The sequence below is a fragment of the Plecotus auritus genome, assembly GCF_963455305.1.
Source record: "Plecotus auritus genome assembly, chromosome: 8".
Taxonomy (NCBI): Eukaryota; Metazoa; Chordata; class Mammalia; order Chiroptera; family Vespertilionidae; genus Plecotus; species Plecotus auritus.
Window position 1 is genome coordinate 135793106 of NC_137782.1, and position 25291 is coordinate 135818396.

At 37.6% G+C, this 25291-nt stretch overlaps 1 protein-coding gene across 2 annotated transcripts in view; it reads right to left on the reverse strand.

Annotated features, from left to right (window-relative positions):
* ACTR2 (actin related protein 2) overlaps positions 1-13615 on the reverse strand; it is a 39392-nt gene extending 25777 nt beyond the window's left edge. The window contains exons 1-3 of one of the 2 annotated variants that reach the window (XM_080686474.1): positions 13409-13609; positions 5143-5253; positions 3101-3115 (exon numbers count right to left, since the gene is read on the reverse strand). In XM_080686474.1, coding sequence (XP_080542600.1) covers positions 3101-3115; positions 5143-5253; positions 13409-13456 — 174 coding nt within the window. In that variant the 5' untranslated portion in view covers positions 13457-13609. Of the gene's footprint in view, positions 1-3100; positions 3116-5142; positions 5254-13408 lie in introns of both variants that reach the window. The other variant, XM_080686475.1, reaches the window with a different exon arrangement.
* Positions 13616-25291: the final 11676 nt, after the last annotated feature.

Genomic DNA, 25291 nt, shown 5'->3' on the forward strand with positions numbered 1-25291 from the left:
TTTTGCTCAAATATTCAAAAAATAAGGCCTGTGATATGTGAAATAGCACATCAGGGGGAAAGAAACTGGCAGAAAAATGCTCAACGCATGCAGCACATTTCTTTGTACTAAATATCAAAATGACAAGTATTATAAAGCATAATGAAAGAAGCAAGAAATGATTCTTTTTACACTACAATAAAGCATATATGCACCATATAACTTGTAAATTTTACAAACTTCTACCTACATGTCTGAATTAGAATTAAGTTTCTATATGTGGCTCATCAAGAGAAATGAGTATTTGTAGAGATACAAAAAAATAAGACACAGGGAAACAGTTCTTTGAAATTATCTCATGAGCAACGTTTTTTATCTTAAAGTGTAAGATTAGAAAATTATGACACATGAAGCAGAATACTCACAAGTCTTATCTCCAATGAGAGCATATTAGGATGACCCACATTTGAAAAGCCAAGTTTTGTATGTATAAGAAAGCTAATGATGTCCTAGAACTTAAAGTTATTTTAGAAATCAGCTAATCAAGATATTAAATAATCCTAATTTCTACATGTACTGATGAATTTTTTAAAAACTAGCATCAGACATAGCAACTATTCGCTACAATACCTTAAGTTCAAAACACGGGGAAAATAAAAGAAACAGCAAAGTTAAAGTCTTAAAACAGAGGTTTAAATATACAGGGTGTCCCCCAAAAATGTATACATACTTTAATAGCTGATAGCTCAATTGATGTTTTTTTCTTTTAAGAATAATAAACACTGCCTTTATGATTATTCAAAGTATGTATACATTTTTGAAGGACAACTTGTGTACATAAGATTAAAATGTTTAAAAGTAATAATTTTTTTAAAGATCAGAGGTAAAACCATGATTTTGCAGAAACCTTTCATTAAAAAAAAAAAAAAAAAGTTTTCTGCAAAATCCACTGAAGCAACAACAAAAAGGGAGAGGAGAGTTAAAGTAGATCCTAGAAATGTTCTCTCAAACTTATGTGTTCCAACTAGTATTTTATAAAGTTAATTTAACACAACTTAATATTCAAATGACTTCAATATTAACTATTTAGCATCATCTGATAGGAAAATGCAACACTAAAACCCTGTATTTGTGAACTCTACTTAATTACATGGGTATGTTGAATTATTTAGGGTGAAGTATACTAATACTTTGAAATACATCAAAAAACAAGACAGACTGATGAATGGATAGATGGATAAATATATGATATATCATTATAGCAAATGTTAATGTCAGGATCTAAAAGTGATGGGTCTATGGATTTTACTATAAAATTTTTTCAACTTTGCTATATATTTTAAACACTTCTTAATAAAATGTTAAGGGAGATATTTATACCTGTAAGTGCTTATATTACTTCTGGCCATTAACAAATATAATTTAATACACAATTTTGTTACTTACTTTCCTTTAGAATATATCTTTGTGTTGTACAAGGTAATACACTAGATAATCAGATAATTTGCATAAATCAATATACATTCACAATACATTTCAACAAAGTTTATCAGAATATTAATTTTCATTCCATGCAAAAATAGGAGCTTAAGTATGTCAGACCCAATGCCAACTAAAAATAAAAGCCTCGTGTATCTATGTCTAGGAAACATATACTCTAAAAGACTAACTGAAAGAAATGTCTGGCATCAAGTATCTTACCATCCCTCTGAACAAAGACAACATGTAAAATGGAAGAAAACAAGTTTTAACTTATTAGGTTAGTTTAAAATTTGAGTAGCTCAAGTTACCTAAATTTATCCAAATCCTAAACATATAAATTTTCCTTAGAACATTTCTCCTTCCAAAAACCAAAAATTTTAAGAGTTTTATGAAGCCTGCCCTCATACCTCAGAACCAAGTTATAAAGTGATCAGATCAGGCCTCAGATTTTTACCACCCACCTCATCAATGGACCTCAAGCCTAAACCATCACCTATTACCTGAAAGAATGAAAAATTATAGTAACTGTTCTGAGATGCTGTTTAAAAAGCATTTATATATTATGAAAAGTAAGCAGTATAGGTTATATTTGCCAAGAATCATTTGAACAATGTCACCTCAAATTGAAAAATAGAGCAAAAACATTTTAAAAACCACAATTTAGATCCTAGAAGGAATTTCCTTAAAAAATATTTGTGAAATTAAGTCTACACTGTTCTCTAAAAATAGACTCTCAAATTTCCTTAGGATATTAAGAAAAGGCATGATCTTTTATTTAGGATAAATATAAGAATTTCCACTTTTAAATGTTTTTGCTTAATCAAAAGAAAACTCCACAAAGTTATTCTTACTAGTTAAAATATATATCACTAGAAATGCCTATCATTCATCTTTGTCAAAGCTGCTTACAAATAATATTAAAAAACAAATTTGAAAATAACCTACTATAGAAGCATTTAGACTATCACAGAAAAAAGCACAATGAAAGAGTAAATTGTCTGGTATGTACCCAGAAGCTTCTAGTTCAAAAGAAAAAGGTGCCACATTTACTTAGGGGGAAACCTGTTGTTTACGGAAAAGTCTGATAAGACTCACCGTGTACTTATTTCTCCTCAGATAATGTTATAAAATCTGCTCATCAATAAGGATAGTATAGGAATTTCCCCACTCTCTACTATCTATATTTCATTTGCATATTAAAATTTTACTGTTTATTAAAAACACATGATACTGTACTGGATGCAAATACATATACAAGCTATGTATGATGGGCAATGTTCAATTTGACATTGATCAATATAGTGAATTTATCAAAATGTAACAACTTCACCCCAATCTTTTGGATCACACATATCCTATGAAAAAACTACTTGGTTTCTAATATTTTGCACACCACATTCCATTTTAATTATAACATTCATCTATAAGAAACACAAGAAAAACAATTCAAAACTATGTTAGTAAATCAGTTCTGATTTGGTCCATTGTATGCAATCAGGAAAGTATAGGATCAAAGTACTTAAAATTAAAATATGGAACTACCCCCCACCCCAATACTAAAGGGACACAAAACAATAACTACTGTCCCACCAAGCAAAAGTGGAAAACAAACAGAGAGCATGTGTGTAACCTCACTTACCATCTTTTTGTTATTCTACTTCAACAGGTCAAGAAAGGTGAAGAGAGAGAAGGTAGAAGTAAGAGTCAGAAAAGGCCTAAATAAAATCCTCACTGAAATTTTTAAAACATACAAGCAATAGAGAACAATTAGGTTGAGGTCAGATGCAGTACTACTATATTTTACGGAGTTAATAATAAGGGCCAAATTAACATGGAAAGTTATTACTTCTGAATGAAAATTAACTCATTAAATTTCCAGGTGTTTTTTTTAGTCTACCATCACATTTTAGCTAACAAGACACAAAAAGTCTAAGTCAATACACTAGACAGAAATTCCAAAAAGTCAAGTTTCTTTAAATTCATTACTGAATTTAAGAACCTTAAATAAGGAAAATAAATGATAACAGGAAAGGTGTAGCTGGGTAAGCAGAGGATAAGGTTTTCCAAGCTCCAGCAGTCAAGTTAAATTTTACAGTTTTCTGTCTTTTACTAGAAGAACAATTTAACTTGAAAGACTTAAAAGACTAAGCAGATTGAACAGAACTGAGCCAACAGAACACAGAATGACAAACCATACAAGCAATGCTATTGGGGAATTCCTTAGTAAAAAACATCTCATTAATATATTGACTAGTTTCATTTCCATCACTTGGCCTTAAAAAGCAAGAAAATGGGAGTTAAAAGATATGTAATTATTTGTGCCTATGGTGAAGAATAAAAATGGCTATATGTGATATGCCTTAATACCTTAAAAATGTTAATATCCATGAAGTACATTAAAAAATTCTTCTTTACAAACCTGATATTGAATAAAAAGATTTTCTACTCCATTTAAAAATTTATCCTTCTCACTATTATTAAATTTTAAGTCAAAGTCTACTGAAGATCAAATTCAATCAGAAAAAAAATTCACAAAAAGAGAATAAGGAATCCCATAAATTTCCCAAAAGAAAAGTCCCTAAAATGAAAACACTCATCAAAAGTGTCCCATTTGATTATCCGTAAAATAACAAGAGGCCAGCATAATTCACTATTTTAAGTCTTTAAAAAATTAACAAAGAACCTAAGTTTCAATTTATATTTTTATTCATTGCTAATTCAACTCTAATCCCGAGAGCAGAGAGCTACCAAGTAGCAAATCTCTACTGCCTATTACCACCTTATTAGAAAGTTCAAACAAATGTCCCAAAGAGGTTCACCCTAACTCATGTTTCAAGTGACTCATAATCTTAATAGTTCACTAAAATCTTGTTAAAGACTGTCCAGAGAAGACCAACAATGCTAGCTTGTTCACAAATAATTCAGTGAGAGAGCCCCTAAATTCTACTGCATTTTGTATAACCTGACCCCTAGGCCACCTGAAGAATTTAAGTCAATTGGTGACAACAGTCCTTTTGGTTGATCTGTTTCTTTTTTCTTCTAAAATATCGTAACTCCCATTTGATTTCCAATCCCTTCAATATGGGAGAAAAATCCATCATCCTTAATGCTGAGTCTCTAGTGTCAGGTACAGTGAGTAGGGAATGATAACCTTCCCTCTTTTCTCTTTCTGGTAAGGTAATAATGCAAGACCACATAAAGACTTGTACGCTTCCTCCTGCACATCATGGAAACCAGTTATTACATTAGCGAAAAAAGGAAACAATAAGATTTACATCCTGTGTTTTCCTGACTAACTATATAAAAATGTAAGGGGATCAGGCCATGATTACATGAAAAGGAAAAGTCTAAGGTCCCAAAGAAACACTAACATATATAATGACAAATATATGGAACTGAAAAACATAAAAATGCCAGGCTTTCTTTTAAAAATTATAATTCACATTCACATAAAAATCTTAAATGTTTTACTCCATTCAGAGAGTAATGGCATCAAGCCATACTTAAAGGTAGATAAAATTAATTTGTTTTTGTGCCTTTCTTCAGGTGTTGATATAAATTAAAAATATAAGAAATTCTGCCCTCCCCCTTTGCTTTTCATGGCATCATATTTTAAAACTACTTAATTCAAAGAACATCTCATAGGTTTTGAACCTCATTTATCAATAAATAAAATATTACCTTGATTTCAATGTTTCCCACTTTGGTGGTTGATCTGATAATAGGTCTTCCAACCAAAGCTGGGAAGATGTGTTCTGGAAAGTTAGAGCCTGCATATCCACACTTCACAAACTGGAAGAGAACAATAAAAGTGGGTTAGTTGAGGTATTTACCATATCCATTTAAAAACAGTATCTGAGCCAGACTGGTGTGGCTCAGTTGGTTGATGTCGTCCCATGCACCAGGAAGTCACAGATACCTTTTCTGATGAGGGCACATGCTCAGTTCCCAGTACAAGGGGCTCAGGAGGCAGCCGATTGATGTTTCTCTCTCCCTCTTCCTTCATCTCTCTAAAATCAATCAATACATTAAAAAAATATATCTCTGAAAAATACCACTTTGCATTTATACAATATTTTAAACTTTGGATACTTTCAAATTATCCAAACTGGCCATCCAATCTATCATATCTCATTTTATTTCCTTTATGGCATTGACTACTACTGGAGTTCATGTTTATTTACCGGTAAACTGATTACTTAAGACTCTTAGAGCCTAAGTCCCTCACTACAGAGAAAGCCTCAGGAGAGCAGGGAGCTCAGCTGAGCAATTCATGTTGGATCCTGATGCCTCAAAGAGGTCCTGACACACAGTGGTCACACAAGAAGTATTTGAGCCTTGGCCAGTGTGGCTCAGATGGTTAGGCATCATCCCATGTACTGAAAGATTGCCGGTTCAATTCCCAGTCAGGCCATATGCCAGGATGGCGTGGTGGCAGGATCCCCCGTGGGGGGCATGCAGGAGGCAGCTGATTGATGTTTTGCTCTTACTTCGATCTTTCTCTCCTTTCCTCTAAAAATTAAATTTTAAAAAAAGTAATATTGGGGGAAATGGACAAATTCAGTCAACAACTACTTTTTTAAAAACTTACTTATTGATTTTAGTGATGGAGAGGGAGAGAAACATTAATTTGTTGTTCCACCCATTTATGCATTCATTGGTTGATTCTTCTATGAGCCCTAATTGGGGAATCTAACCCACAACCTTAGTGTGTCAGGACATTGCTCTAATGGCCCAGTGGTCGGCAAACTCATTAGTCAACAGAGCCAAATATCAACAGTACAATTGAAATTTCTTTTGAGAGCCCAATTTTTTAAACTTAAACTTCTTCTAACGCCACTTCTTCAAAATGGACTCGCCCAGGCTGTGGTATTTTGTGGAAGAGCCACACTCAAGGGGCCAAAGAGCCACATGTGGCTCGCGAGCCGCAGTTTGCCGACCATGGCTCTAACCAACCAAGCCACCCAGCCAGTGCAACAACAACTATTTTTAAAAGAGAAATGTTAGAAAATGAACAACAGAGCTAAAGTTTTAATTCTAAAGCACGCTTGCATTCATCTCTGGCAATTCACTTAAGCAACTCATTTTCCAAAATGGGAAAAAAATCAAATGGAGTCTGGACTGGCATCATATTAAAATAAACATTTATTAGGCATTTTGGGCTGTTAACAGTTTTATATTTAGATAAATGTATTTAGTAATATCAGGTAACAATTTCATATTCAGATAGTGTACTTCTCCAACGAGGGCATATCATTATTGACTTTACTTCCATTTTATGCATAAGGAACTGATATACTAGCAGACTTAACTACAGTAAATCTGAAAATAGAACCAAGGGTCTTTAAATTCTTATACCAATAATATAGTCTGTTTAGTCTTATTTTTAAGAGCAGACATTGCAAGAAAAATGCCATTAAAAACTTCAGGGGGAAAGGGAAGGTTAGCAGGGAGGCTGTTGAGAAATGTTTCAGCTTTAGCTGTAACTTTTTGGCAGCACAGAAATACAAGTTATGCCTCTCAGCCCACCAGGACTCCATCTTTAGACGTACTGTCACCACTGCTTCTTGGTGCTGCGTGGTCCTGATAGAGAGGAGAGTTCTGGAAACCTGGTACCCACTAGTGCAGTGATTCTCTTCCCTTCAGGGCCTAAAGGTGGGTACTTTTAGGTAACCTCTCCTGTGTTCTGCCCCTCCCCACTCTAAAATTTGGGCCTCTGGTGTGTGTGGAGGAGCTCTGGGAAAGTGTTCAGGCCAGTTGCAATATATGTTAGAACAGGCTTTAAAGATGTGTTGAGCCAGAGGTGAGTGGACTTGGGGCTTTGTTTAAACTGCTTCTTTGGCATATGGCAGCGCTGCCTTCTGTTCCTGGTGGGGAGCACAGCTCCTTTGTCTTCACTGCCTTCACCAGGAGAAGACGAGGGATTCCTTGTCCCTGCCAGGGCCATGCTGGGCTCTGCCCTGATCAGAACTAAGTCAAAATCCAGCTCACTTGATGTGAACTGAAATGATATGGAAGGGTAGAGAATCTGTTATTATCCTGGCCATACTGAAATTTCTACATAAATAAAATTTGTCATGATCACCAGCCTAATATAAGCATTAGTCTTAATTTATAAATGTATTCCAAATATAGAAAGTAAATAAAGTTCTTACATTTACCTCAAAGTATTAAGGAAAATTATAAAATGAATTGACTGAAAAAAGAATCGCTAAGTCTTCGAGGGCCATCTTCAGCATATTAAATGTAAACAAATGACTTAAGTGTGAAATCATAATAGAAGGTGAAGGTGGAAGAGCTTTGGATGGGGCATAAGTCAAGTCCTGGTGCAGGGAGGAGACTGGGAAGGTTGATATGCTTCTCCTCTCATTATGATCAGGCCTCATTTTCATAATCATGCAATGTGGTAAATCTATAATCACTCAATGTTTTCTGACTATACCTGTTCAGATGGATAGTTCATATCTTAAAACTCTTGTTTGGATATATTTCAAGGGACAAAATATTTCCCAAGTGCCTGAGGTAAGAAGACAAAAACTGAGACAACCCTCCCCCCACCTGAAACTAGAAAAACAATTGTAAACCTGCTATTCCTGTGCTTTACAAAAAAGGAAAATGTGGCTTTTAATTCAAATTAAAGCAATCACTCACTTGTTAATGAAATTACTCTGCGTAAGTAGTCTATTGCAAGCATTTGCTGCCATAGTAATCTAGTGTTCCTACAGGGTATAAGATAATTTGGTCAAAATGGCAATAACTGCACTATTTCACATTATTTCAAATGTGAAAGCACAGATAGCTATAATAACACAAATATTATTACAATAACCTATTCCTTGATAACAGAAACAGACAATCCAGCATTTCTTTTCTTGCAAAAAAAAAGTCTGTATTTTAAAAAATCTAAATCTAAACCATGATGTGATGAAATGAAAATATTCTTTCCTAAGCTACTCATTTAGCATCATTTAAACCTTGAAATTCCTCCCCCACTCCAATCATTTTAAGACTTGGAGACTTAGTTCTCTAATTGTGTGCAATAAGTCTGTGTTTAAGAAATAGCTTTTTACCATATATAGTTTCCTTTTCATAGCACTGTGGTTTAAACTGGCTCCCTTACTTCCCACTGAGTCATCAAATGGTAAGAACATAACATTCTAATGTTCTTTCAAGCAAAGATGAAAAAAAGTTCCTGTACATTTGCTCTAAAAGTATCTTTTTCTTCTCAAAAAATAAACAGATTTATAAAGCTTCACTTGGACTTACTCTATTTCTATTTTTCTTTATTAATTTTATCTGATAGTACTGGTATATTACTTTAATTTCATAGTGATTATCCTGATCTCACACAACCAAAATAGTCATTCTATTTATTCCAAAGCATTTTACAGGGTAAAACCAAATCTTCTGTGTTGTGAGGTGGGTTTTTTTGTTAATCCTCACCTGAGGCTATTTTTCCATTGATTTTTAGCAAGTGGAAGGGAGAGGGAGGGAGGGAAGAAAAGAGAGGGAGGGAAACAGAGAGTGAGAGGGCGACACACACACACACACACACACACAATTGGCTGCCTCCTGCACTGACAGGAACACACACACACACACACACACACACACACACAATTGGCTGCCTCCTGCACTGACAGGAACCAGGGATGGAAACTGCAACCCAGGTACAGTGCCCTTGACCCTTCAGTGTGCAGGCAGACACTCTAACTACTGAACCACATCAGCCAGGGAAAACCAAATTTGTTTTTTATTTATTTCTATTCCAAACACACCTGAATTCAGCAAAATAAATTAACATAAGCCAGAAAGAGCAGGCCATATGCAAATACAAATGGGAATTATAAATCCTATATAATAAAAGCCTAATATGCAAATTGTCCCCTCAACCACTGATCACCAGGGGGTGGCACGGAACATGGCGGGCATCGGCAACGTGACACTGGCAGCAGGCGGCAGTGGAGGCGCTGCCCACCCTGATGGGCCCCAACAAGCGGGACCGCAGCGCAGCGGGATGGTGGAGCAGGTGAGCAGGCGGCGCCGGGCCAAGGTAGATGCAAGCGGCCCGAACTCCCTGCAGACAGCGACCAGTGGTGGCGGCAGGGGGCGGGGTCGCAGCCCAGCTCCCAGGCACTGAGGGAGCCGGGCAGGCCCGATCGCCCCACAGACAGCAACCAGCGTCCATTACAGAGAAAGGACAATTAGCAACATTAAAATATTTCTTCTAATTATTTTCCTTTCAATGTGCAGGAATCCCCCAGCCACTAGTGAAAATATAATTATCCTAGCATTATAAGCTACTTTGTATCACTAGACCCTAAAAACTACCAGTCACATGGTAGGCAGTTGTCTTCATTGTGGGTGGTGAACTAACTCACTGCTGATGAAATCACCCAAGTTTGATAACAGAATACACAACACCAGAGGCCTGGGAAGAACTCTTGAAAGACGTCTAAACCTAAGCAGATAGCCAGATTTTCACCTATTTGGCCACTTTCAGTGGCTCTATTTTAGGTGGTAGGTGTGAACAGTTATGAGGATGAAGCAAATAAATTATTAGAACTGGATGAGTTTTCCTCCTCTAGGCTGCCCTAATGAGAAACTGGTTGGGGGCTAGTGAGGAAGCAGAACAAGGGACCAACATTCAGCATGTGATCATAAGAACTGACTTACTCTTAGAGCAGTGGTTGGCAAACCGGCTCGCGAGCTGCGGTTTGCCGCTCTGTTGACTAATGAGTTTGCCGACCACTGTCTTAGAGCATTCAACTTAGGGCCTGACAGAGGAGTTAAAAAAAAAATCATCAACTAAATCATCAACTTCTCAAATTGCCTATAATTAAAACTTTAAAACCTAAAACGTGTAAGAGGCAAGTTGCTTTAGGGTAAGAACTATTTCCACAAGTTTTTAGAAATTAAATTTGAATATCTTGTTTAATATATAATTGTAAAGGAATCATTATACCTTCAGCTAACTAAATAAAATCAAGATAACTATAAAAAAGAATATAGAATCTAAGTGGTTCCTATTTTTCTAAATTTTTATTTATTATTATTTTCTAAAATATGTTTTTATTAATTTCAGAGAGGAAGAGAGAGGAAGTGATAGAAACATCAATGATGAGAGAGAATCATCGATCAGCTGCCTCCTGCATGCCCCTACTGGGATCGAGCCGGAAACACAGGCATTTACCCTTGACTGGAATCAAACCTGGGACATATCAGAACTGTTTCTTCATTTGAAGTTGATTATATCTATAGAAAATCTGAATAAAATTTAAAAATAAGAAATGTAACACCAAATATATTTTTACTTGAACCAGCTACATTTTTTCCTATATAGATAATGGTAACTGATCTTTTGTCTTAAAGAACAAGATCCTTAAATTATTAATTAGAATAAGACTAATCAATAATATACAATCAGCTTCCTAACATAGCTAAACTAATGAAATAGTAACATAAAAATGAGCTCATGGCCCTGGGCGGTGTAGCTCGGTTGGAGTGTTGTCCCATACCCAAAAGGTGCAGGTTCGATTCCCAGTCAGGGCACATCACCAGGTTGCAGGTTCAAACCCTGGTGGTCTAGATGTGTGCTGGAGGCAGCCCACTGATAGCTCTCTCTCTCTCAGCAATTAAAAACAATTTCTTCTTTAATGAGCTCACAGTTAACATCCCTATTCTAACTGAATATCACAAAACTCATTACAAATATAGGGTTCATTAGCCTTCAAAAAAGAGGAATCACCCCTCCCCCACAAAAAAAGAGGAATCCAGCCCTAGCAGATTTGGCTCAGTGGACAGAGTGCCGGCCTGAGGACTGAAGGGTCCCAGGTTCAATTCCGGTCAAGGGCCCATACCTCAGTTGCAAGCTCCATGCCCCCATCCCTGGTCGGGGCATGTGGGAAGCAATTATGTCTCTATAACCAATGTTTCTCTCTCTCTGTTTCTCCCACTTCCTTCCACTCTTTCTAAAAATTTTTTTAAAAAAAGAGGACTCCATTAAAACATAACTGGCTCATATTTCTAAAGAGAATTATCTGGCATATTCACAAAACAAAATGTTTTAAATTCAATTTTTAAAGCTTTAAATTTATTTAGAGGTCAACTTGAGACTAATATCTTTTAAAAAGTACCTTTAACTGAGTTTTAACTATAAAAGTAATAAATGTTTATAGTTTCTTTTGTTTAAAGATAATTTAACAGTACATGTCTTGTTAAAAACACAAAGAACATTTTCCCAATAATTAGAGTTATGAAGTCCTCATCTTCTCTCACTCCGTTATCCCTAGTCTCACAAGTAATCACTATGAACATTTTTATGTATCCCTCCAAAACTTTCATATACACACACGTCTGTGAACATATAAATATTTTCAATAAAGAACACTCAAAAAAATGGGATCATTTTTTAACTTAACAATAAATCTTAGACAACTTTCCATAGCAGTAGATCTGCCTCTTTTTTTTAAAGTATTTCATTTTGTATGATGTCCCATTATATGATAACACCCTTATTACTCAAGACCATTTTAAACTAAGTTCAGATAAAGCTAGTATAATTATTACTTGTAAAAGTCTGTAACAAGTTCCATCAAGGGAAGTATTATGGCAGTGAATAAAACCCTCCTCAACAATCCAGTTGTCAAAGTGTTTTAAAGTTCAAGTAAAATCTTTTTTAATTCATATGTCACATTTATGGAAGAAGGAGGAGAAAAGTCACAAAATATGCAACTCCAAAATGGTTAGACATCACTGTAATGTAGGAGAAAGTTATCATTATGGAACTCATCCAAAGTAAGTAGCATTTCTGTCTTCTAATTTGCTGACTTGGCTGCCCAAAATACATTTTTAAAGGGGGTGGGGGGTGCGTTTGAAAGAAAGAGCTCTCAAATGATTTCTTAATCAGTGTTTTACTCCGGTTTTTACAATTATTTGCACTTTAGAATCTTAAAGACTAATATTATCTGTAATCTGTATCTAAGGACAAAAACGGGGGGTCCTGGCCAGTGTGGCTCGTTGGTTGGAGCGTCCGTGCACCGAAGGGTCTCTATTGGATTCCGGTCAGGGCACATACCCAAGTTTCGGGTTTGATCCCGGTGGCGCGAATGGGAGGCAACCCATGTTTTTCTTTCTCTCACATCCATGTTTCTCTCTCCCTCTCCCTTCCTCTCTCTCTGAAATGAATAATAAAAAATAAAAACATATCCCCCCGCTGAAGATTTTAAAAAATTAAAATCGGGGAGAGGGAGGTGCCAAAACTGATGAACTTCCCCTAAGGTCAGTAGAACTAACACTGGGACTCCTTGAGGGATGTCCCAAAACCATTCAATGGAACATGTTGGTCTCTGCGGAGCCACCGTGGGCAAAATTCCCAGCATGCAGAACAAAAAGTAAATTATGCACTCCGATCTGGCCTCTACTTCCCTCAAAAAGAAAAAACACACAAAATCTCAAAACTGCTGAAGGGCTGAGGCTTGCACTGACAGTACTTCCTTTTTTCTCTCTCTTTAAACCCGTTTCCTGCCTCCCATTCGGTACCTACACAGGAAAAGGAAGGCCTCTGGGTCTTTCCCCTTTTTACACACCGGCGACCGGGGCAACGAAGCCCTTCACAAGCACACAAACCTAGTCTTTTACCCCTCCGACCCTTTAGCCAAATTGTCCAGCTTGGAGCGTGGAGCCGGCCCCTGCAGGGCAGCAGGCATGGATCCCCGCGCAGTGCCGGCCTCGCCCGCCGCCCCGACCCGGATGGATGAGGGGGTGGTGGGTGGTAAGCTCGGGGAGACCAGGGCCCTCGCTCCCTACATCCACGGAGGTGGAAAGGGCTGCCCCGCGCCCCTTGGCCCGGACGGCTCGAGGGCCCAGGGGTGCAACCCCGCGCGCCTAGGGCCCGGGCGCCCCACCCGGACCCGGGGCCACCGCGGCCTCCCCGTCGGGAGCTTACCCCGGTGCCGTTGTCGCACACCACCACCTTCCTGCCCTGGCTGTCCATTGTCCGCCTGGGAGAGAGCCGCCGCTGCCCCAGACAACCTACAGCCAGCACCTACTGCAGCCGCCGCCCGGCGCTTTCCTCTTCCTCCTCCACCTCTCGGCAGCCGCTCCTAGGCTGCAACTCTCTTCCCTTACCGGAAGTCGCCACTGGCCCGGCCCCGCCCCGCCCCGCCCGTCATTTAACTGACGGCGAGCGCGGAAAAGGTGGGGAGGAAAAGGAGGCCGAGTCTAACAGCGGTCAGGTCCAATAAGAAGCGGAGGAGCTCCAAAGCCCCGCCCTCAGCTGCGACTCCAGTTCCGCCTTCACGGTCACCGCCCACCCGAGTGACGTTCTGGGTCTGGTTTCCGGCGCTTCGCCCTGGTGGGCGCTGCCGCCTTCTCCCTAAGCAGGCGTCGTGGGAGTGTAGGGCGCCGCTTACCCTTCTGCAGAAGGCTCAGGCAGGTCACCGGGTCTGTCGCAGATGGCCGGGAATGTGCCGAAGCCAACCGGGAGGGGGAGCAAAGCTGGAGGTCCTTCCGGGTCGCACCATGGAACAGGGCTTCGTGTGTCCTTGCTTCTAAGACCACTTTCTTCCAGCAGCGCCACATTGCATCGCACCTCTTCAGTATGTGCACCTATTTGAACCCAGAGCCTCGGTTTTTGAAATCAGACAGCCCCGGTCAGGAGGCTTTGGCCAGAAATAAAAGACAAAGATTTACCCAAGGGAATTAGGGTGTGCAAACTGAAAACACTGCTAGTTAATATCCAGAGTGTTCGAGGGGAAAGAAAAGCTGAGAGGTCTTTGAGTAAAAAAGAGCATACTAGAGAAGAATCAGTCCTGCATTCTTTGCTGATGGGTTGGTCCAAGATGGTAATCTTCCAAGTGTCTAGTGGTCTGGATAATGGAGCATTTTTTCCTGAGTTGTTCAGATGGTTATCTGTGGAAATACTGTACATCTAGGCATTGACACTCAACTGAAAAGTTTAAAGGTTTAAGTCCCCAGGCTAGGTAAGGCAAGAATAGAATAATTTCCTCATTCCTCAGCCTACTTGATTTTGGTAATTTAGCAGCTTGACCATAGTGACTCCATTTTATTTCTTTATTCCTCATTATTTATTAGTTACAGACTTTTAAACGTGCTCTCTACCGCTAATGCCCCTCCCTTTTTTTTCTTTTGGATTACTAATTTTTACTTTTTGAGAAATAACACCTGTTGTTTTCTTCTAATTATAAAAAAATACATGCAAATAGTAGAAAATATAAACAATTGTCTACTCACTACACTAACAAAAATGCAGCAAAGCCTCTTAATTATGCAAATTCAGATATGATACTATTGGTGACTGTTTCCTGTGTCTATCCATGGACATTATAGTCATTTTACTTTTCTCTAATGTAGCCCCACATTTTAGGTGGTTGAATTTCTTTTTTTCAAATACAAGCAAAAGTTTAATTAGAAAGTCACTGAGATAGAAGTGAGCCAGCTGGGCTGTGTGGGCTCAGGAAACAAGTTACAGAGGCAAAAGAAGGACCCTAGGAGCTTTAGAGTATGAAGGGCAAAGAAAACTCGCCTGGGGGAAGGAATAGGGGGAAAGGCACTGGTAGGCTCCAGAGAGAGAAAGCACTCCTTAAGTGGTTGAATTGTTTTTTGAGGAGGAGCTTCATTTCTAGACTTCGGATGAGATTTTATCTATATTATTCCACACAAAAACCTTACTATCCCCAATTAGCTATCCCCATTTTACACATGAAGAAATGGGAGGTTTGAAATAATTAAGTGTAGCAAAGTCATAAGATATCAGATCTACATACAGAAATCAGTATATTTATATATGACTCCAGTGAATAATCTAAAAATCAGATTAGGAGAACAACTTCATTCACAAGAGCATCAGAAAATCTGAATAAATATAATGAAAGTAATGCAAGACCTATATACTGAAAATTACAAAACATTGCTGAGGGTAATCAAAGAAAATCTAGATAAATAAAAATACCATGTTCACAGATTGAACACTCCTTGTTAAGGTGATAGTTTTCAAAAATAGACCCAGAGACATAGAAGCATGAACACAGACTGTTAAACCTCAGAGGAAAGGCAGGGGAGGATGGGTGGGAAGAGATCAACCAATGAACTTGTATACATATATGCATAACCCATGGACACAGACATTGGTGAAGGCCTGAGGGAGGAGGGAGGGGATTGGGCTGAAAGAGGTTAATGGGGGGAAAAGGAAACATCTATGTAATACTTTCAACAATAAAGATTAAAAAAAAAAAAACGATAGTTCTCCCCAAATTGACCTATACTAGTATATTCTATGTTATCTCTCAAAATCCCAGAAGGCTTTTTTCTTTTTAGAAATTGATGTTTGATTGTAAAATTTAAATGGCAACACAAAGGAACCAGAATAGCCAAAACAATTTTGAAAAAGAAAAGCAAAGGTGGCAGGTTTCTACTACCCGATTTCAAAACTTACCTTAAAGCCACAGTAATGAAGACATTGTGGTATTGGCATAAGGATAGACATATAGATCAGTGGAACAGAACAGATAGCCCAAAATTGATTCTCAATAAATGTGCTTGCCAAAACCGGTTTGGCTCAGTGGATAGAGCGTCAGCCTGCAGACTGAAAGGTCCCAGGTTCGATTCCGGTCAAGGGCATGTAACTTGGTTGCGGGCACATCCCCAGTGGGAGGTGTGCAGGAGGCAGCTGGTCGATGTTTCTCTCTCATCGATGTTTCTGACTATTTATCACTCTTCCTTCCTCTCTGTAAAAAGTCAATAAAATATATATTTAAAAAAAATAAATAAATAAATGTGCTAAAAACAATTCAATGGGGAAAGGGTAATCTTTTTAACAAATAGTGCTGGGACAATTGGATACCCCCATGTGGGGAAAAGAACAACTCTGATCCTAATCTCACACCATAAACAAAAATTAATTCAAATATAAAAGAACTAAAACTATAAATTCTGGAAGAAAACAGGGAGAAAATATTTTGATGTTAAGCAAAGACTACTTAGATATAAACCAAAGTCATGATACATAAAGGAAAAAAATGATAAATTGAACTTAACAGAAATTTAAAACTTTTAATCCATGTATTAAGAAAATGAAAGACAAGCCACAGAGTAGGAGAAAAATATTTGCAAACCACATATCTAACAAAGGACTTGTATTTAGAATACATTAAGATCACTTAAAATAAAACAAATTGTCTAATTCAAAAGTGGGCAAAATATTTTAATGTATGTTTTACCAAAGAGGATTTATGAATGGTTAATAAGCACAAGAAAAAATGCTCAACATCATTAATCATTAGGGAAATTAAAATTAAAATCATATAAAGATACCACTTGATACTACTTAGAATTGGCTATAACCCAAAAGGCAGATGCCCTAAGTCAAAAAATTTGTACTTTTCCCAGGAAAGTACTTCTCTATCTTGTCAATTATCTATAATTTAGGATCCCAAGATTAAGTGCAATTGCTTATAAAACCATAATATCATTATCAGACTTAATGATAATTCCATATCATTGAATACCCAGTCCATATTCATATTTTCCCAGTTGTTCCTAAAGTGTTTATAGATGTTTTTCCTTCTGAACTGAGATTCAATCAGGGTTCATATATTGGTTTTGTTGATATGTCTCTTTAGTCTCCTAATCTAGAATAGTCTTCCCACCTTTATTTTTTCTTCATGACATTGATTTTTTGAAGAGTTCAGGTCATTTAGCTGTTGAAATATTTCAGGTTCTGAATTTGTCTGACTGTTTCCTCGTGGTAATTAAATTTGTAAGTGACATTTATAAATAATGTTATGGCATTTCATGGTACTATAGATATTCTATGTTACATGGATATTCTTTGCCTTGGTAATACAAAATTAACATTGTATTGACATCAGAACCAAATAAGATCTTGCTATCCTATAAATATTGCTATTGTCCTGATTTAGATCTAGCCTAGGGAGAGTACAATTGTTGTGCAAAAAAAAAAAAAAAAAGGAAAAAGAAGAGATCTGTGATCTGTGATTTGGTATCTTTGCTTGGGAAAGGGACTAAATATTATGAAAGTTAATAAATGAAATGAAATGTTTTACTATCCAATGTAAAACATCTGACTTCATCTAGCCTCTTGCTTTCTTTTGTACTCCCTGTATATATAAGCACATCTCAGGACTGAAGGCAAATAATTCTAAAGAATTTATGTATGTCTTGTACTTTAATAACTTGAAATTATTTTTAATGTAATAACCAATTTTTTACTTTTATTGTGGAAATTTTCAAACACATATAGAAGTATAGCCAAATGAACTCCAGGAGTCCATCACCTAACTTCAGCAGCCACCAGCTTTCTGCTATTTTTCTTTCATCTATTTCTTTCCACACAGTTTTGTTGTTGTTCTTGTTTGCTGGAATATTTTAAAGCAAATCTCAGGCAGCATACCCTTCGTCCTTTAAATACTTCTGTATGGAAGATTCTAAGGAGTGGATAAAAAAGATACCATACATTTACACAATGGAATCCTATGCAGCTTTAAAAAAGAAGGATCTCTTACCCCTTGAGACAGCATGGAGGGACCTGGAGAATATTATGCTAAGTGAAATAAGCCAGTCAGAGAAAGACAAGTATCACATGATCTCATTTATCTATAGAATCTAATGAACAAAATAAACTGACTAACAAAATAGATCGAGACATTGAAGCATACAACAGACTGACAAATTTCAGAGGGAGCAGGGAGGGGTAGGAAGAGATTAACCAAAGAACGTATATGAATATATGCCTAACCCACAGACAGACAATAGTGTGGTGAAGGCCTGGGGAGGGGACAGGAATGGGGGGGAGGGAGACATCTGTATTACTTTCAACAGTAAAGACAAATATTTTTAAAAAAAGATTGATTAACCGATTGACTCTCCACAACACATTCAAAGAAGAGCTTGAAATCAGGTCACTTGGCTTTGTCGTTATGCATGTCATGTGATTATCCATCCATGACATTAGTGAGTGCTGGGCTGGACCTGTGATCACACACCTCTCCAACAGAAGCTCCTCCTCGTTGGTCATCACATGCTCAGCCCCAGAAAAGCTGAACTAAGTTGATTAGTTGGAGCTTCAGGCATGTTGTTGTTAAAAGCAAGGCAGATAAATAAGTGGTTTCAAAATCTTATAAATAAATACTTCTGTATGTGATCCTAACAGACTTTAAAAACATAATCCCGACACCATTATTATAGCCAACAAAATTAATAAATTCTTACTTTTTCTAATAGTCAATCCATGCTGTTTTTTCCCAATTGTCTCAAAAATATCCTCTTACCGTGGGTTTTTGGTTTTTTTCAGGACATATTTAGCTAATATGTCTCTTAAGATCATTTTAGTCTAGCCCTGGCTGGTTTGGCTCAGTGGATGGAGCGTCAGCCTGTGGACTGAAGGGTCCCAGGTTCGATTCTGGTCGGGGGCATGTATCTTGGTTGCGGGCACATCCCCAGTAGGAGGTGTGCGGGAGGCAGCTGATCGATATTTCTCTCCCATCGATGTTTCTGGCTCTCTATCCCTCTCCCTTCCTCTCTGTAAAAAAATCAATGAAATATATATTTTTAAAAAAAGATCATTTTAGTCTATAACACTTCCCTTTGTCTTTATTTTTCCCTCAGTCTTTTTTTTTTTTTTTATTTTACTGAGATCTTTTTTTTTTTTTCAAATTTTTATTAAGGTATTATATGTGTACATATCTTACCATTGCCCCCCCCCCCACCCCACTCCCATACCTGCCCTCACCCCCCAATGTTTTGCATCCGTTGGTTACTCTTATATGCATGCATACAAGTCCTTCAGTTGATCTCTTATTTCCCCCACCTCTCCCTAACCTTACCGCTGTAATTAGACACTCTGTTTGATGCTTTACTGCCTCTGTAACTATCTTTTGGTTCATCAGTTTATAATGTTTTTCATTATCCCTAAATGAGTGATATCATGTGGTATTTTTCTTTCATTGACTGGCTTATTTCACTTAGCATAATGTTCTCTAATTCCATCCAGGTGTCTACAAATGGTAGTAGTTCCTTCTTTTTTATGGCAGCATAGTATTCCATTGTGTAGATGTACCATAGTTTTCTGATCCAGTCATCTGCTACCTCAGTCTTTTTTTTAATACCTTTTTGTTGTTGTTGTTATAGAAACTATCATTTGTCCTCTAGAATTTTACACATTCTGTACTGGTTGATTGTATTCACACAGTGTTGTTTTTCTTGTTCCTCTAGCTTCCATATTTTTTGTAAGCTTATAGTTAGCTCTGGGTGTCCTGTGTTTAGTGTTGCTAAGATTATTCAGTGGATTTCTGTGTTATTGGATGATCTATTACAGAGTTCCCCATGAACTTGTCACTTAATAGTTTAAGCAACCACCAATGATTGTTGCCTGATTGGACCAGAAAACAAGTACAATGTGTTTGGCTAACAATTTGTCATTTCCAAAGCTAAAAGGTTTTGGCCTAAGTAGCCACTGCAGTTGCTTTCAAGTAGAAGAATTATAGTATTGAAACTAGGTTAGTTAAATGATTTTTTTAATTAAAAAATAAATCTGATGGGCACTTAAGTGTATATTAGCTATAATTTTAGTTGGAATTATAGTTGTGAAATGCCTCATTCAAAAAGTTAATCTTCCCTCTCCCTTCACTTCACCATATACGAAAATTTAACTCAAAATGAATGGAAGATGTAAATTTAAGAGCAAAACTCGCCCAGCCCGTGTGGCTCAGTGGTTGAGCATCGACCCATGAACCTAGAGGTCACCATTTCGATTCTCAGTCAGGGCACATACTCGGGTTGTAGGCTCGAACCCCAGTGTGGGGTGTGCAGGAGGCAGCTAATTGATCAATGATTCTCTCTCATCGTTGATGTTTCTATCTCTCCCTCCCTCTCCCTTCCTCTCTAAAATCAATAAAAATAAATAAATAAATAAATAAATAAGAATTACAATATTACAAGCACCCCAGAAGATGCCCCCACACCACTTCTCAATCACTGTCTCACCTTTCCACCACAAAGGAAAACATTACCCAGCTTCTAACAACATAGATTAATTTTGTCAACTTTTGATTTTTTAAAAAAAATATATTTTTATTGATTTCAGAGAGGAAGGGAGAGGGAGAGAGAGATAGAAACAACAATGATGAGAGAGTCTCATTGATCAGCTGCCTCCTGCATGCCCCCTACTGGGGATCGAGCCTGCAACCCAGGCATGTGCCCTTGACTGGAATCGAACCCTGGACCCTTCAGTCAGCAGGCCGACACTCTATCCACCGAGCAAAACTGGCGAGGGCTCAATTTTTTATTTTATATAAATGGAATCATTACAGTATATACTCTTTTGTTTCTTCCGTTCCACATTACGTTAGATTCATTCATTTATATTGTTGCCTAAAGCTGTCATTACTCTCAGATTTTAACCATTAAAAGATGAATTTTTGATAAGGGTTCAATACCCCTAAATGTTTTTATTAAAATAACCAAGTAGTTTGAGTTACTCTTTACACAGGTGTTAGGGAGAAGTGTGCCTGACAATAGAATCCAACATCAAAATGTGAGTCCCTGACCTCCAAGTGATCTGTCCTCATTGAAAGAAAGATTGAAACAGCAAAAGTTTCAATTTAAGAATCATTTGAATTATCTAGATAAACTGCATAAAATTTGATTAAATTCAGAATTTATATATCTTTAATCTAAATAAGATATTGTTACCTCAACATTGTGATTAAAATCCCACGCTAATAATTTGCTATTGAAAAGAAAAGAAACACAAGGCTTATGGGGGCAGTGATAAATTTACATCTCTACCCGGGCTGGTGTGGCCCAGTGGTTGAGTGTCGACGTATAGACCAGGAGGTCATGATTCAATTCCCAGTCAGGGTACATGCCCAGGTTGTGGGCTCAATCCCCAGTAAGGGGTGGGGTGTGCAAGAGACAGCCAATCAATGGTTCTCTCTCATCACTGATGTTTCCATCTCTCTCTCCCTTTACCTTCCTCTCTGAAATCAATAAAAAATATATTTTAAAAAATTTACATCTCGAATGAAAAATTAAAAAGGGATGTATGCTCATAGACAAATCCCCCAACGGCGAAGTGTGAAACAGCAAGGCTGTTTCAGGCCTTGGAGCCTAAGAAACAAGTCTGAAACAAAAACACGTGAATTTACGGAAATATAAATAAAACCTAGGCAGACTAAGCACAGGCCTGCTTTGGCCTGGAGGCCTGTGCGTCTGTTTCGCTTACCTTCTGGGATGACTTCTTATCTGTATGTAGTATGATCTTTATGAGTCCAGCTGAGATCTTCACCTATCCCAGATGAAGCCGTGAACCCTCTCCTCTTCAAACTCTGACGCATCTCCTAGTCCTGGCTTTTCAGATAAGGTGCAAACAGCGAGAGGAGTGAGCAGGGAGTTAACTCTCAGTCGCCACTAAAGCAACGTAGCCATCTAGTCCAGTGGTTTCCCACCTTTTCAGGGCGAGGATCTCACTGAATACACTTCGCTGATTAATTTTGGCTGTTGTGCTGAACTGTTGCCAGGCAGAGTAAATACTCTGTGTCTGATGTGCTGCAGTGAAGTTTGGGGCACACCCTGTAACCATCAGTCGCACTATTATGAAAGAACAGTATCACTGTTCTTTGGCAGAATATTAAAAATAGCCCTCAGATGCCCATGACCACCTTCAGATTTGTTACAACCCCTTATTTATTTATTTATTTATTTATTTATTTATTATTTATTTTTCTCTCTTCTCTCTCTGACGACCCCTTATTTTAAAGATGAGTAGACTAGATGCAGAGAAGTTAAATGATAATTAATATATATACATGTATATATTATGGAATAACGAATCGCATGGAAAGCATACTAAATCATGAATTGGAAGGCCTGGGTTCTAGTCTTCACTGTAAGAAGACTTAGCTTTGTGATCTTAGCCACTTTTTAAAACTTCTCTCACTTCATGCAATTCTGTTTGGTGTGTGATTTTTTGTTTTTGTTTTTTTACCCCAATAAATGCATTACTCTTTTGATTTATAAAAGATATTATTTTTATTATTATAATTATTTATTTTACAAGTCAGTTATAACATTGAAATTCATGTTCCCTTTGTTTTTTCATGGGTGATATTCTAACTAGGGAGAACATTAAGATGATCACATAGTCTTAGCTCTTGTTTCTTCCTTATTTCTCTTCCCTTGTTTCCTTTTCCCCCCTTAATTACCAGAATAAGATTCACCATGCTTACCCTCATAATCTGCATTAACATTTCTAGAAATGTGATCATTTATATTTGTTCAGGTAAACATAGCTAATTGACACAGTTGAATTAAATTCCCACTGTAAATTATAAATGTCATGTGTTGGCACCTAAAAGAATGTTGTCATTGATGACAGACTGCTCATCTCCAATGGCAAAAAAACTTGCTAAATATGCTTAAGTGGACTAACTCATATTAGAGACCTGTCACAAAGCTTTGGTAATATGACACATTCATTTATCACATAGCGCAGAGAACTCAAATTTCCTTTTGAACATGAGGGTGAGATTTTATCTTGGAATGTTAAGTTGCCTCAGAGAAACAGATAGTCCTGCTCAAACCTGTTTGGTCATTCTTAAGGTTACTAAGTGATTGCTCATTACTCTTTGGTTAAGATTAGGGGACAGGAATACTTTTCATTGTTAGTTTGGTCTCACAATCACAGTGATGTAGAAAAAGGCTTTGTTAAGCACTATAGATATTTTCATAAATTTTGAGGACCTCAAGGAAAAAGACTTTATTAGGGACTTGCTAGTGTTGATTTTGTACAACCTGAAAGTGTAATGTATTACTCATTTAGGAAGCATGGAATGAGATCACTAAACATGTTGTACCATGATACTATTCCAAAAAATGAACATTAGCCCATTTACTAGATGTTAAGAGGAGTCAGAGTCTAAATAATTAAGCAGTAAAGAAAATAACAAAATCTCAATTTTAAGGAAACAATAGTTTATGACTTGTTAACTATTTCCTGCCACTATACTAAGCCCTTTTAATATATTATCTAATTTAATTAAATCCTCATAACAATCCTATGAGGCAGGTGTTATTATCACCATTTTACAGGTAAGAGAAGTGAGACTAAAGAAGTGAGTTAAAATCAACTACCTAAAGTCTCAGACCTGACAGGAACATAGAATCTAAACCCAAGTCTATCTGATTTGAAGTCTGAGTTCTTTCATGATAAATACTGCTTCTGTTTATTATTCTGTGCTTTTTTTTATTTAACAGTTAATTACATAATAATACATGAATTTATTCTTCTAAAATATCACACATACAGATAGATTTTAAGTCCCATTTTACGCTCATCATTAATATTAGTTCCCTCTCACCTTCCCCAGAAGCAATATTGCTTTAAGTTTTGGTGGATCTTTAGAGATCATTTTAAAAATATCCACTGGAGACAGGGGAAACATATTCAACATCATTAGCCATTATGAAAATGTAAATTAGCCGAAACCGGTTTGGCTCAATGGATAGAGTGTCGGCCTGCGGACTGAAGGGTCCCGGGTTCGATTCCGGTCAAGGGCATGTACCTTGGTTGCAGGCACATCCCCAGTGGGAGGTGTGCAGGAGGCAGCTGATCGATGTTTCTCTCTCATCGATGTTTCTAGCTCTCTATCCCTCTCCCTTCCTCTCTGTAAAATATCAATAAAATATATTTTAAAAAAGAAAAAGAAAATGTAAATTAAAACACAATTAGAGCCCTGGCCAGTGTGGATCAGTTGGTTGGGCATTGTCCTGTGCACCAAAGGTTGCTGGTTAGATTCCTGGACAGGGCACATGCCCCGGTTGCAGGCTTGATCTTTGGTAGGGGGTGTGCAGGAGGCAGGCAATCAATGTTCTACTTCCACATCAATGTCTCTCTCTCTCTCCCTCTCCCTTCCTTTCTCTCTAAAAATCAATAAAAATATTTTAAAAATACAAACCACAATTAGATACTACTATACACCTATTAGAATCTATATATATAAAAGCCTAAACGACCATTTGACCGTTCAACCATTCGACCGGTAGCTATGATGCACACTGACTACCAGGGGGCAGATGCTCAACGCACAGGCATAGAAACATGGAACAGACTGATGAATCTCAGAGAGAAGGGGGGAGGGGAGAGGGCGGGAAGAGATTAACCAAAGATCTTACGTACATACTAGAGGCCCGGTGCACAGATTTGCGCACCGGTGGGATCCTTCGGCCTGGCCTGCAGGGATCAGGCTGAAACCAGCAGTCCGACATCCCCCAAGGGGTCCCAGATTGCAAGAGGGTGCAGGCCAGGCCGAGGGACCCCACCTCTAGGATTAAATAACTAAAATTAAAAATAGTGATCACATCAAATGTTGATAAGGGTGCAGAAACTGGATTTCATCCATTGCTGTTCAGAATGTAAAATGATACATTCAGACTGGAAAGTAGTCTGTCAATTTTTTGTAAAACTAAACATTACACCATGCAACCCAGAAATTATATGCTTAAGCATTTACTCCGGAGAAATGAAAACATACATTCACAATGAAACCTATACAGAAATGTTCATAGCAGTTTTATTAGCAATAGCCCCAAACTGGAAACAACCCAATGGCCTGAGGGCTGAGAAGGTTGAGAGGGGCGAGCAGGACCCAGAACCTTTATTAGGGTTTTTGTGGGAAGGTTTGGGCAAAGCAGAGCAGGTGTGCTGAGTCAGTTTAGGATAGGATAGTTTGATTAATTTCAGTAAACTCTATGCTATGGGGTGGTCTCCAGTTGTCTGGTACTTGGCCCTGGG